The sequence below is a fragment of the Osmerus eperlanus genome, chromosome 16 (assembly GCF_963692335.1).
Source record: "Osmerus eperlanus chromosome 16, fOsmEpe2.1, whole genome shotgun sequence".
Classification (NCBI taxonomy): Eukaryota; Metazoa; Chordata; class Actinopteri; order Osmeriformes; family Osmeridae; genus Osmerus; species Osmerus eperlanus.
Window position 1 is genome coordinate 7,662,467 of NC_085033.1, and position 14,078 is coordinate 7,676,544.

The window sequence follows — 14,078 nt, forward strand, 5'->3', positions numbered from 1 at the left end:
CTGCCAAGGATAGAAATACCAATCATTATCAAGGACTTCCTATGATATGAAGGCATTCCTAAAGACATAACATCCCAATATTCAAACACTTACCATATCACTGTAAACACTGTAAATAAACACAGTAAAATTATGATATTATCCCCAATGTGTGCAACATATCATTTACCAAGACTGTTTAGAAACTGTATACGCATAGCATGTGTATGTTAGATAATGAGACACGTGAGAGAAAGAGAGAGAAGAGCACAAGAGAGGCTTGCCTTTATATACTTTTACACAGAGCCAGCCTCCGAGATGGTCATTCATAAAACATGGCCATCTAAAAATAAAACCCTCTTTTACCAGAACTGCTTTCTAATCTGGGCCAGTGCGTGAATTGTTTGCATCTTTTCATGTTAGAGATGCATGAGGTAAGGCATGTTTGTTTGAGAGACGATGTTTCTTACTGTAGGCCTTACGAAAAAAATGATTACGTTTCAGTGCATGCTGGAGGTAGGCTTGATGATAAGCAACACACTCTAACTACATCATTTCAGATTAACACATTAGAACAAGATTATTCTTCTGACCATGTGATGCCAAAAATGTCAATCCAGAGCTGGATTTGTGTTTGTGTGAATAGTGTTAGCTCTCCAAAAGCTCTTACAGCTGGATGCAAATTATATTATTACATAAAAACATACTTAGCATGTTGCAACATTAACGTTTCAACTAATTTTCAACAGAGCACAAAAATACAGATGTAGAAGCAAAGTATTTTAAGTAATGGGGAACACATCTGCCTAGTATACTGTGCAGAGAAAACTGAAATTTAATAAATCCAACTGTTTGTTACAAACTGTCCAATAGAAGGAAATCCATCTCTCATAATGTATTTTAACCTACTAGTCTAGATGAAGTCATGATAATGTAGACTATGTGACTGAACTATTAACCACAACGGATTATGTAATCTACCAATGCTGAAATGCTGAATTTGGGAAGTTGCATGGACGGTAGACTGTGTCGGAAAGGTTCTTTAAGAGTACCACGGCTGATGCATCTCATTGATATAGGAAACTCACACCAAGTCTACATTTTGTCCCGTGGCTCCGTCAACGTAATTAGAGTGCTTCCTTGTACTTCAAGAAAATCTGAAGACTCAGTTTCCTTCTCTTCCAAGATCTTTAAAGGTGCATGATTGGGCGGTCAAGGGTAGAGTTTGAAATCACGTGATATACTTCCAACCCAAAGACGCCATTTTGCAGGAAAGTTTGGAATTTTCTGTCATACTGTAGGGAGAAAGGAGGAGGGGAACTGAAATAAGTTTAGTACGAAGGTTTACGTTTATATTTTGCGGAGAAAAGAGCACAAGGAGCAAGTTTCTGGATTAGAAGAAGTAGTCGCATTGGCACGGGACGAGTTCATTGCTGCCACTGAACTACATTTGTGGTTTTTGAGTTTTTTTCCAGCCACCCTTGCTGCAACCCTTACATTTTCTTAGTTGCGTGGACACCTGGGCATGCACGGATTGGCGATCATTCCAGACGACTAAAAAGGCATTTTTGTGCTTTGTATGGATTTTAACGAGCAGTCGGACCTAGTTAGTATAAGACCGACTATAGCATATGTGGTGTCGTGGCGTCCCCTCTTTGCCGCTGTCAGGTTCAAGAAGTGCAGCTGTCAGCTAGCTGGTACTCTGTAGTTACATTTTTTTGCAGGGATCTCCTGTCCGCCTACATTTAAACGGTAACGTTACTGTAGCTACCTCTTTTAGAAACACAGTGACGTGTTCTTTCCAGTTTGTTTTGGGAATTTTACATACGGAACTTGCAGTTTCATTGTGGAGCGATTTTGTTGCCCCTTGGCACTGATATTGGACACCAGCAGAGTGAAAGTGTTCCAGTCGCGTGCTCTTAACACATTTAGTATCTGCGACTGGCGGGTTAGCGAGCTAGCTGTATCACATTGGCTCGAGCCAGCCTAATCATGCCAGTACGAAAGAAAGGTAAGCGGCTTTTACCTAATTGTATCTAACGTTAGCAAGCTAGCTTACTACTAGGCAGCTTGTATGCAGGTAGCTAGCTACCTGCATACAAGTCGCTAACTAGTCTGGATGGAATGACACTGTGGCAAACGATATTTTACTTGTCTGACAATAAAATTACAGTGACAAGATTTAAATTACTATATAGTTACAATAGTAAAAGGTAGTTTCCCCGGGTGATGATGAGCAAGTAGCTAGCTTAGTCACATCGAGCTGGTGGGCTAAGTTGCTCTTGGGGCACCAAGATCGCTTACCAGTTTCTAACCTGTGATCGAAGTCGGTGTTTCTTAGTCGCTAGATAGCTAATCACGCCTACTCAGTTGCACCGTGGCCAATTGAATGAAATGTTACAATTCTGTACCACAGTGTTAAAGTGTTTTTCACCTTATGTTTTGTTACCTCTAATATGTTGCAAGCATGCTGCATGCATGCAGAATTTTATCAGCATGTCCAGTGTAGAGCCTGATAGTTGCAAGCATAGGCAAATAGCTACAAGTTGGAGGCCTATCATTTTTACAACTTAATTCGGGACTTATAACATTGTTTTGGCTAGGGTGAATTGATGCAAGATGCCGTGGTTCCTTTGTCTTTTGATTTATATGTTTTTTTTCTGTAGATGCACAGCGAGCCCTGTCACTCTTGGAAGAATATCGGACAAAGCTTAATCATACGGAGGACCGACAATTGAGACACTCAATTCAGAGGGTTATTGACATCTTTCAGAGTAACCTTTTCCAGGCACTCATAGGTAAGTTTACAACTTTTCAGTATCTATGAGTTAATATATACTGTAATTTATTGACTTCTGAAATAACTTAATAAGTTGACACATTAACTCATCAATAGTGCACATGATGATAATTGCCTACTTTAAGCTTTTACCTGGAGATATTCCACTCAACATGTTTTCCATATATTCCTGTAACCTGATGCCATTTGAGGGATTTATAGATGTTTATATTTGTCATGTAAGAAAGGGGTAGACATGGGTGTTTTTTTAAATTACATTCCAGGTTTTAGCCCTGAAATGTATTGTCAGCTGTGGTATGATTCTCTTCTTTTAGTGAATCTTCAGAACCCTGAATAGGGAATGAGGCAATGTGGAAGTGAGAACCTTTCTGCTCTTGATTAGTAACATTGAAGCTGCTGTGTCATCACACAGGAACGTTAGGTTATAAACTTGTCTTGATATCCCAATGGGACTCAGTTCCCACTGTGGCTTTTGAGGCTGTTTCATAGACATTGGGATAGGGGTGGGCGGTATACCGGTATGAACGCGAATACCGGTATTGCGTTGTGCCATGATATGGATTTTGCCATATCATGGATATCACGATATATTAATAAATGTATTAAGTTAAGTGTTTCTGTTTGGTATAAAATATAAGTCAAGTGATAGTTCTCACCGGTTATCCGACATCGACCAACAAACAGTAGCCTATAGGCTCTGTAATTTGTGTCGTCGAATTGTGCTATCCAAAGGTGGAAACACTATCTTTTTCACTACCTCAAAGCCATGCATGTGCGCGAATATGAACAATCTATCAGAATGCATTTGACAAATCCAATGCCAGGTTGGTTAGAATCGTGAAATGTTTATTGTAGCCATTCAGCTAGGGTGACCAGACGTCCTCTTTTAACCGGACATGTCCTCTTTTCGAGACCTAAAAAATGCGTCGGGCAGGGATTCCAAAACTGTCCGGGATTTTGCCTCGTCAGATATTTGTGTTTCTCTGGGTCTTTCACAAACTATTACGCCCTTATAAGTTTTGGAAAGGGTATCTCCCTTACGTTCCACCTTCTTGCGCGAGCTCTGACTGTAGAGAGAAATGTCATTTTGATCAGATAGTGCGGCATGCATTACATGACCAGCCCCCCCCCCCCGGTGACGCGACGAAGTGTCCTCTTCAGCCATGTAATAATTGTTTATAGCTCGAGCTAACTCACAACAAATATTTTACAGAGTTTTCTTGCGATCCCATAAACGTAGGCTACTGTTGAACGCGTAGGCTACTGAGAAGTCGGTCTGCATGGCAATTAAACATTGCAACATTTGGAAAATTCAACTCATGCGACACACCGGAGTTACCCAATCCAAATCCGTTCGAGTGCGGTAGATTAGCTGCTGCGGTGCGGTGTGGATTGTCATGACATTTTAAGAATAACTAATATATCATGATATATACCGTTACCGTCAGTGCTTACGAATTATACCGTGATAAACATTTTAGGCCATACCGCCCAGCCCTACATTGGGAACAGTTGCAGAAATGTAGAGGACTTGTCCTTTACATTTTGAGAGCTTTTTTAAAAGCTGTCTTTTGAATCTCATGTACACAAACATGAGATTCAAAAGACAGCTTTTGAAACAGCTTTTGAAACTATATATATGTATATATAAACATATAGTTTTGCATAGAAACGGTCAGAAATAGTTTTCCTATTTAATACATCTGTTACTCCTAAAACATTTAATGGATATTTCAGTGTGTTTGTTGTCATGCATGTCAAAGCTTCCTCCTCAGTTCCAGATACAGCATGGTGTTTTCACTTCCCAGTTAAGACGTGTGAGGTTCAATAATAATCAACTGTCATGTTCCTGTGACTCACTGGAACGGTTCTGCTATCCCTTCAATGAAATCAGAAGTGGCAGACTTGTCTAACTCCTATGAACCTCAACCTTTTAGTTCTACTTTTTATTAGGGTCCATGCACCGAAGCTGCCACATGCATTCCTTTTCTCTCAAGAAGGTCCCCTAGTCACCACACATGGCCTCCTGTGAACTTACTGCAATTGCCCGTTTCTAATTGACCTGTCCATCAATTTTGTTGGACTATTTGCTTAATCGAACAGGGCTATTTAACTAGACTCAAATATGGAGTAAAATTTGCCTCTTTGAGGAAAGTATCTGAGGCCTGAGGGCCGCATTTGATATACACTCCTTCAGGCTTTAACAGACGAACCACCAAGTGCAAACGCTCTGTGGAAACTAACTGAGCAGCAGGAATGTGGCCTGGCCTGTTTGAGTTTCCCAGGGCACTCTGGCTGGCTGGCTTGATGCCAGGTCCTCTTACTGTCAAGCCAACTCCAAGGTGTAAAAAGCTCTGTGTCTTTAATGCCATCACCAACTGTCAGTCCATAGTCATAGACCAGGGTGTGGGAGGAGTTTCTATTTTTTACTAGAGCTAAAGAGCTCTGTGTTTTGAGAGAGATTTCTACTCCTGGTCCAAGACTTTATATTAACACACATGGTACTTTAAATTCAGTTTAACTTGTCAGGGTTGCTTGCTTCAGGCCATCTCGATCTTTTAAAAAATATATATGTTCTAAAGGTTAAGAGCCCTAAATTGCTGTAATGATCATCTTTATGGTTGCAGTAATATCAATTTCTCCTGCGTTTCTCATCAGAAAGTGACATTATAATGGCCACTGTCTTTTCTATTAACCTTTGGCTACATACCATCACACTGCCTTAACTCTGAGGGGTTAGGCAAGATGCTGACCTTGCCAGACAGGTCAATGCATCATGCATACATGTGTTACAAGCCCCATGTGAAACTCTCACATATACACTCACAGAGACTCATTGGTTCATACTCACAAAAACAGTCACACATGCACACGAACGGCATACACATTTTGACAGGCGTACACAACCATACCCACACTTAGCCTGCTTCTTTTCAGACAGTCTCATACGCATGCACGCACACAGACATTCCACCATCTCTGAGTGTTGCTAATGAAAAATAGATTGCTGTCACAGTTTCCAATCTACCCAAGCCCCCCCCCCCCAAAGATATGTATGCATAGGGCCAAACAAAATGTAATCCGTCAGTTGACATGATGATTACCCCAAGTCCTAATCCTGCTGCTGCTGCTTTACTGCAACAGCGGAGAGGGAGAAGGAGAGGACTACAGAGCAGAGAAAGGGGGAAGAGAGGGAGACGAAGAGAAAAAACTTGCAATTGAGTAGGTTCCAAAGTACATGTGAGGATTAGCTGGGGTGTGAGGTGCTAATTGTAAGTTGCACATTGGTAGGCTACAGTGTAGGTAGATTGATGAGTAGTCCCTCTTTCTAAGGAAAGAAAGTCTTACAGTCTGCATAACATTGTAGTTCAGGTCTAAATGCTTACCAGTCCTTGTTCTGCTGATTTTATACCACAGATTATGCCTGTACTTACAAACCTAGGTAAACCAATGAGCTGGTAACCAATCTGTCAGTCCCCTGTTGTTTGGTTGGCTGTCAGTCGGCTGTGTGTGTGTGTGTGTGTATCTTAGCCATCCAAGTGGGGTGTTTGTGAACATTTATCAAGTATAAGAATCTAACGCAAGAGAACAAGTTTGCACTGTGAAGCTACTGTAACGCTTTTCCACAATTCCACAGTGGCTCTGTTTCATCGGATATCAATACTGCACTCTGTTTAAGGTCGGGCCTTACCCACAGTCTTGTCCCTCAAGGGTGTAACAGAAAACATGAGACAAGGGAACCTGGGAAAGCAGTGACACCAGAGACACTTCAGCATTTGTTTTGACATGCTTATTATTATGCAATAAGAAGTCTTGGTGGTTTGGCCATTTTTGTTTGAAGCTACAAGATGTTTGTTTGTAGTTAAGTTGTTTGTGACTTTGGATAGATTTACACTGGCTAACTGTATTGTTTGTACAGTGGACCATAGTAATGTTAAGTCACATTAGTTATTTCAAACCACAGTTTGTATGTCATTGGTTGACCACTAATAATGTTGTAGTTGTAGCTGACAAGAAGTCTGTATAAAAGCCCCCTCCCCTGCCGGTGTGCAAGTGAGAAGAGGCATCCGGTTTCAAATTGACTCACTTACTCACACCCCAGTGAACGACGAAAAGACCAATTTGCTCAATTACGTCCTTTACAATATAATCCCCTAACCCCCCCCCCCCCCCCAGTCTGACCCAATTTGACCCCTTTGCCTGATTGTAATACTGATCGCTTCTTCTCATGATCTTGGAGGAGGCTCATCCAGTTCCAGTGGCGGTGTGATATCTGTGACTGGCATTGACTCAAACTTCCTAGGTGGTGATGTGTCTGACGACTCGCTGTGTTATCAGCAGGACTCTTGCTGGGATTGCAGCTGGACTTTATACTATGGCAATATCCTGCGCTTGTCGTAAATCTGTCATTGTTACTGAGGGAGATGTTTTATATTGGATAAAGGTAGGCTAACAGATGTAGGCAGCATTAGAGAATTTGATCAAGAGAAAGAAAATTGCACCCAACTGAAAATGGAGACGTGCAACAGCAGAACAGGATGGTGTTTTGTCTATGTTGTACCACTCGCTATTTTTTTTCAAACTGGTGTCACAGCTTTGTTGTATCTATTGAGCACCAACCAGTAGCAAAATGTTGCATAAAACAAACACACATTTTGGTGTTCAACTTCAGGTGTCACCACACACAACCTAGATTTTGAAGGTTGCTGTCTTATTCCCCCAAGTCTCTCACAAGTTAGTGCCCAGATAGTTCAGAATTTCATCTGAAATGTTTTCGCTTTCTTTAAATGAAAGCCGATTAGTTTTTGCATTGATGACATGGAGAAAAGCAACTGGATTCATCGAAATTGGCAGCCTCTTACCCCAGTAGACCTGGTCACAGAGGATTCGGTTGTATTTGATTACTTCCGCTTGGAACAGAGTTCTAACACCATGCAGATTCTTTCTACAGATGGCGACTTCAAAATGGAATTGCCAGTGCTTCTCCTCTTTGTTGTGACCCTCCCCATAAACCACTCAGCTTTATATTAGTTCTTGTATCATTTAATATCTTAAGAAACAAAATCAAGAAAGAAAAGATGTCATAGAAGGTATTATTGGTATGGTCATCCTGGGAGAGGCTGGATTGCTTGACATGAATTGTTTGATTGGATTTAAAAGACCCAGTGGATGCATGGTTTCTAGCTATGACTATCATTAAAGAGTGATCTGATGTTCTATTGGAGCACATCTGTGCCCACGAATAGCCCTGCCAGGTTAAAGAAAGACCAGTTATTTTTGATCCCTCCATTCCCGGTAAGCCCTAGTCAAATTGTGCGCCCATAAATATAGTATCATGAGAAGTATGTGACCACTTGCGGTTTAGTTCAAAAATACCATCTTCTCACATAGGAGTGTCAGTACTGACTGAGAGTTGGGCCAATTGATTCACCAGTTGCAATCCTTAATGAAGTTTGAGCTTAAATAATTGTGATGAGTTTTCTCTAGCCTTCAGGGCATGAATGTCATTGAGTCTAGTGTCCTGGTTTCAAGTGAAAATGTTCAAATATTCATGCTCACCCTTAAGGGCACTTGTAAGTACAGAACATCTGGACTGTTGCGTAGACTTCATGTAAGAAAGGTTCACTCTCAAAGCTTATTCACTTCAAATCACTATTGTCTTCTGTCAAGTTGTGGTCTGTGTGTGTGGTACTGCATGCCTCCAAAGTGAGCAGACAGTGTGTCAAGAGAAGAAAGCAGAGCTGGGGGAATCACCCCCACCGATATGTATTATAAAAATATTTACTCTAATGACCCCTTGCTTCTCCATGTGATCCAGCAGTTATTTCGAGCGGCCTGTCATCCAATCTCTGTCTTACACTCTTTCTGGTCCCCTCAGATTTAGTGTTCTTAGTCAGCTCGCCAAGCAGAGCGTGAATCCAGACTGTACAGTAATTGCTTATCATTTTTTTACATTTTGTATTATCCTGTTTGTAAACCCAGTGCAATAGACTTTGCTCATTTATGGATCATTAACATAATTGGAATCAAATGGAGTAGTATATCAGATTCCAAAACAATTTGTCAGTTGATGAGCATGTTAGAGTATGTGATTGAAGTGGCTTGAATGAACATGTCTTTCATACTTGGCTGGCATTGCAGGGGTCGGCTACGAGGCTTGGTCCTGCCTAGTTGTATGTCAGTGATAGCTGCACCAGCTAGTTAGCTTCCAACTTTGCGAACCCCCACCCAGACCGTTGAGGTACCAGCACAGTGTAGCAGTGTGGAATCCACCCACCACCCGCCGTCCTGGTGCCCGTGAATGCCCGGATGGCTGCTAAAAAGACTAAACTTGACTTTTGCCAGCTTTTGCTTGTGTCACACTGAAAGCTATCCTCTGAATCTTCCAAGTGAAGACCAAGGTGAAATCTGAACCAGATGTTGCTAGTAAAGGATGGGTTCCCATCCTGTTGTTGTTACATTCATACACCGAACTATGAAAGAAGACATCAACAGATTAAAATAATTTGTGTGATTCAGACTGGTCGGACAGGTGCAGAAGGCATACCTGCACCTTGTTGTTGGCAGATCCCTCAAACAAATTGACTGAGGCCTTTCACCTTAACAGCACCCTGCAAGACAAATGGGACTAAGCTGTTTACCTTCTGATGTGTCATCATTCACTGTTACTGGCATTTTGGAAGGGAGGTTGGAATCTCCTCTAAACCTGTGCTATAGTTGGTTAGGTATTGAGGTCAGGCAGGACTCCTTGAGGAACATGGCTCTCGACCAAAATAGGATTAGATGTGCTGAATGGCCAACAAAAGTTTATTTTGGGATGAGATGTGGGATGTTATATACTGCCTTGCTCAAGCTTTGTTCGGTGAGAGTTATGAGTTTCTCCTTCAGTCAGACTCATAGACAGAGCTGTAACAGGCGGACCATATTGTAGGCCACACCGTTATTTTGCTAGTTGCTCAGTAGCTTGTTCCAGTCATGACATGTTGTCATGATTAATAATTTCAAAATGTTTGGCTTGGAGGGCACAGATTACATGAAGGGATCGCTTCACGCCAAGTCCAGTTGTTGCACAGACAAGAATAAGCGCCTGGCCTTCGTGCCACGTGCGAGTGTAACCCGATGAAAGTTGTAACAGCTGTGAATGACCTTTACAGCCCCTCCTCTTCTGTCCCTACTCAAACTATGTTCTGTGTGCTTGTCATGTCTAGGCTAAATTATGTCTAGTTCATTTCAGGTTATACAATTAAAGTTATGAGTGTCATCTCCAACAACACTCATCGTCAAGTAGGCTAAAGGACAGGTACACTGATTATTAAAATCTTCCAAAAATGTAATTGGAACAGCAAGACCTAGATTTCTGACAAGATTCCTGGAGGAGACGAAATGCCATTGCTGAAGGCCACTCGGAATTACTGAACTATTGTCTTAGTCTAGTATCATCTGATCTTTTTATTTTATTATCTAACATTTTACTACCCTGTCTTTCCCATTTCCCTTTCCCATTTCGGTCAGTTTTTTCCTCAATAATCTGTTAGTTCATAAACTACGGGTATAGTAACTGTCCCTCCCCTCTCCTCTCTTACTGTCACAGATATCCAGGAATTTTACGAAGTGACCTTATTGGACAGTCAGAAATGTGTGGAGTCACCAAAGGCAGTGGAACCCATGCCGCCAGTCAACCTGTGGGACTTCTCCAGCCTCCAAAGCACAACGGTGACATCCGACACCCTGCCCAGCCTTAGCACCAGCATAGAGGTAAGCTAAAACTGTGGTTGGTGCTTCTATGTCATTAATGCAACATGATGCATTATTTGACAGTGATTTGAAAGTTATTCCATTTCCAAGGTAGAGCATGGTTGTGTGATGATTTTGTTTTTCATCTCTGTTAAAACAGGGGGCCTCTGGTGTATATTATGAGGTGCTTTCATCTTTTGTGCATGTGTCATACAAATGTTGAATTGCATCGATTGTAGGTTCAGAAATAATTTATAATGTGTAAACCTGTCCCTGAGTTATCCTGGTGTTATGGCTATATTTGAGTGCCGCTGCCCATTGTGTCACTAAAACATGCTTCTTCCATAAAAATACATACAATCATCCACACTAAATGTCACCTTTGACCGGCCACAAATATATGTATTTGCAAGGGTACAGTGCTTAATTGATGTCTCACAGTTGAGTTTTTTTCTTCTCCTTGAACATGCCATGGTTTGACTCTTAAGTGAAGGAGAATTCCATTTCAGCTCCACTGAACATCCTTTAAAATCTCAATAAGAAACTGGTCAATCACAATGTGGACAATGTGTGCATCTTTAGCTTTGGAAATTAGAGGTCAGATAATGACTTTCCCCCTTTGAAAGATGCAAAACATTGATCCCTTGTTTGGTGGTTGAAGTACTCTGATAGTTGTTTTAGTTGTAGTAACAACATTGATTCAACATGTTAATATTGTGATGGCTTGAGTGATTCATTGAGTTGAGTGTGATTCATTCAGTTGTGTTTTTTGTTATTTCAGAAGTTGAGTCAGAAATAGCCTGTATTCCACTTGGGAGATTTCAAGACAACACTCCTTAGTGATCAATTTTGGCACAAAACCTCCCTCCCTCTCTCTCCCTCTCGCTCTCTTGTTCAGGCTAACCAGCAACTACATTTATTCATTTAGCAGACGCTTTTATCGTAAGCGACTTCCAAGAGAGCTTTACAAAAGTGCATAGGTCAATGATCAGAAACAACGAGATAGCCCGAAAACATTGTGGGTAGCCAAAACATGAAGCATACTTTGTGAAAGCAAATAAGTGCCAATGGGAAGAAACATAAGAGCATGTAGTTACAATTAAGCAACATGAACCTCAAAAGTGCAAGAGTGTACCTGTAGGAAAGCAAGCAACAATAATATAATTCAAAGCGAGTACAAGAAGTTAAATCAGGAACTAGAATAGTATAGGTGCTTAATTATTTCTCTTTTGATAACTGGGAGATGAACCAGCAACCTTTTTGTTTCTGTACCAGATGTGGGTGAGATGATCAGCCAACCATTAAGGCTAAGCTGCACACAGCATCCCATCTCAGTCCTAGGTTTTCCATTTCAGCTGGCCTGACATGTCATCACAAAAATTACTAATGTTTTGTCCAGCGCATTGCCAGCCTCTGCAACATGCCATTCAATGGACAGTAGTACTCTTGTGTATGGGGCTTGAAGGCAAATCGTTTCTTACAGTGGATCTAACAGTTTGTGAAGCATAACTCATTCTTATTCTAAGCTTTCTCTAAGCCTATCTCGAATGCTAATCCATAAAATTGAACACCTTCTCCCTTTTCCTCCTCCATTGTTTCTTGTTGTAAACACACATGTTCACTCTCAGGACTCTCCCCTTCTAAATGAAATACTGCACACGCTGGCACAGGCAAAAGCCTCGCCCTGTGAGGTCGAACAAGTAAGTACTCCACCTCTGTTATCGGTGTGGGTGGGGATGGAGCGCCTACCCCTTGACGCATGTCCCATCCCGCTCTTGTGTGCTTTTGACCATACATTTACATTTAGTCATTTAGCAGACGCTCTTATCCAGAGCGACTTACAGTAAGTACAGGGACATTCCCCCGAGGCAAGTAGGGTGAAGTGCCTTGCCCAAGGACACAACGTCAGTTGGCATGACCGGGAATCGAACTGGCAACCTTCAGATTACTAGCCCGATTCCCTCACCGCTCAGCCACCTGACTTCCCCTACCATAATATAATGGTAGGGGAAACACTGGGTGTAACTACTATATATTGCAATCACAATGCATCTAAAATGTGTTTTCCAGCCATGTTTACCTTTACCTTGAGAAAAGCCATTCTTGAAAGTATATTTATCTTTTGTGTTTCATCTTGTCATTTAATTTTTCAACAGTTATTATTATTTATTAATGTACATTTGTATGGGTCAGAATTAACTAAACAAATGAGTGGATGACCATAGTGTGGCGTAAACCCCGTCTTTGTGACTGTTTATGAAGCACTTCATATTTTCGTAGTTTAGTCCCGGCCTTTTAGACATACTTCTCTTGAGAATCAACCCCGTGGCAGTATTTTAGACCAACACTCTTCATAAATCCAGCATTCCTTTGGCAGAACAGATCAGTCTAGTCAATGTCACACTATTTCTTCAATGTTCTCTTTGCTTTGACGAGGCTTCCTCTGAAGGAGTTGAAGCACTGTGGAGTTGCCCTGGTTACAACACACGGGCATCATGTGAGCGGAGAAGCTGCTTTTAACATGGAGCACTAATCACAGAATCTGACATCAAATATTTATCAGTGTGCAGCGTTTCAGGACACTGTACCTCACTACTGGGACTGTTCTCCTCCCCTTGTCTATCCCCTGCCCATGTGTCTCATGCTGGAATGTACCTCATCTTTGGTCAACATAGTCTCTTTAAAGGTGAACTCTTATTCACCTGTATTATCCATATTGTGGGCTTGGGGTGTGCTTTTTAAATGTATGTTTATGGATGTAGTAGAAACCATGCTCTTGACTTTTCCGTCTCACCATTTACCTCGTCCATAAAAGTACTTTTTGAGAAACTGTCTGCATTTTTTATTGGTTGCTTAGTGTACTCCTCCAGCTGCTCTCCTGCCCAGTGACCAAAATCTCTACAATTAGTTCTTGTAATGCATATTATTAGATTATGTTAATGTATCATGGTTAATATATTAAGTAGTCTCAAATATTACAGAAATAATGTCACCCACCAAGCAAGTTTACTTTTCGTGCATTATTTGTGTTGGTGGTCAAGTAACCCCCAAAATGTGAAAGGATAAAGGGAAAAACGGTAGTCCTATATCGCTGTTTCGGTCCGGTAAAGCATCTTAAACGTGATCTGTGTTTCCCTTGGGAATATGCTTACGACAAATGTATTGAGCCTGACCGCATACTGCCGTGCATTAATTTAACTGGCCATGGAAGTGATGCTTATATATCCTTCTCACCATTGTTCTGTAAAAGACCTAGCAGGCCCAGGCTACTTTTGTGACTGATTAAAAAAATAACTCATTAAATAATAATTATAATAAAAACTTTAATATTGGCATCAGTTGAAACTTCTCATGTGTAGAGGTGAAGCTAGTCAAGCTTTTTGTTATTCCTTTAGACAAGCGGATGGAAGCAAGCAAAGCTCATCCATGATATATTAAAGTTAACCTAAAATATTTATGATTTTGAGTTTCCACACGCAGAGTGCATCTCTATTTCCACACTCAAAAAGGCTAACTCCATCTCCTTTAGTTCTGCAAGCCCGCAATCCTTCACGGTTATGTTGTA

The 14,078-nt window shown here is 41.2% G+C and overlaps 1 protein-coding gene across 17 annotated transcripts in view; it reads left to right on the forward strand.

Moving 5' to 3' along the window:
* Positions 1–1,247: 1,247 nt before the first annotated feature.
* The window catches only part of dlg1b (discs large MAGUK scaffold protein 1b), a 64,899-nt gene continuing 52,068 nt past the window's right edge, over positions 1,248–14,078 (forward strand). For 7 of the 17 annotated variants that reach the window (XM_062482156.1, XM_062482157.1, XM_062482158.1 and 4 more), the window contains exons 1-4: positions 1,248–1,990; positions 2,646–2,777; positions 10,371–10,534; positions 12,142–12,213. In XM_062482156.1, coding sequence (XP_062338140.1) covers positions 1,972–1,990; positions 2,646–2,777; positions 10,371–10,534; positions 12,142–12,213 — 387 coding nt within the window. In that variant the 5' untranslated portion in view covers positions 1,248–1,971. The remainder of the gene's footprint in view (positions 1,991–2,645; positions 2,778–10,370; positions 10,535–12,141; positions 12,214–14,078) is intronic. The other 10 variants (XM_062482166.1, XM_062482167.1, XM_062482172.1 and 7 more) reach the window with 4 other exon arrangements.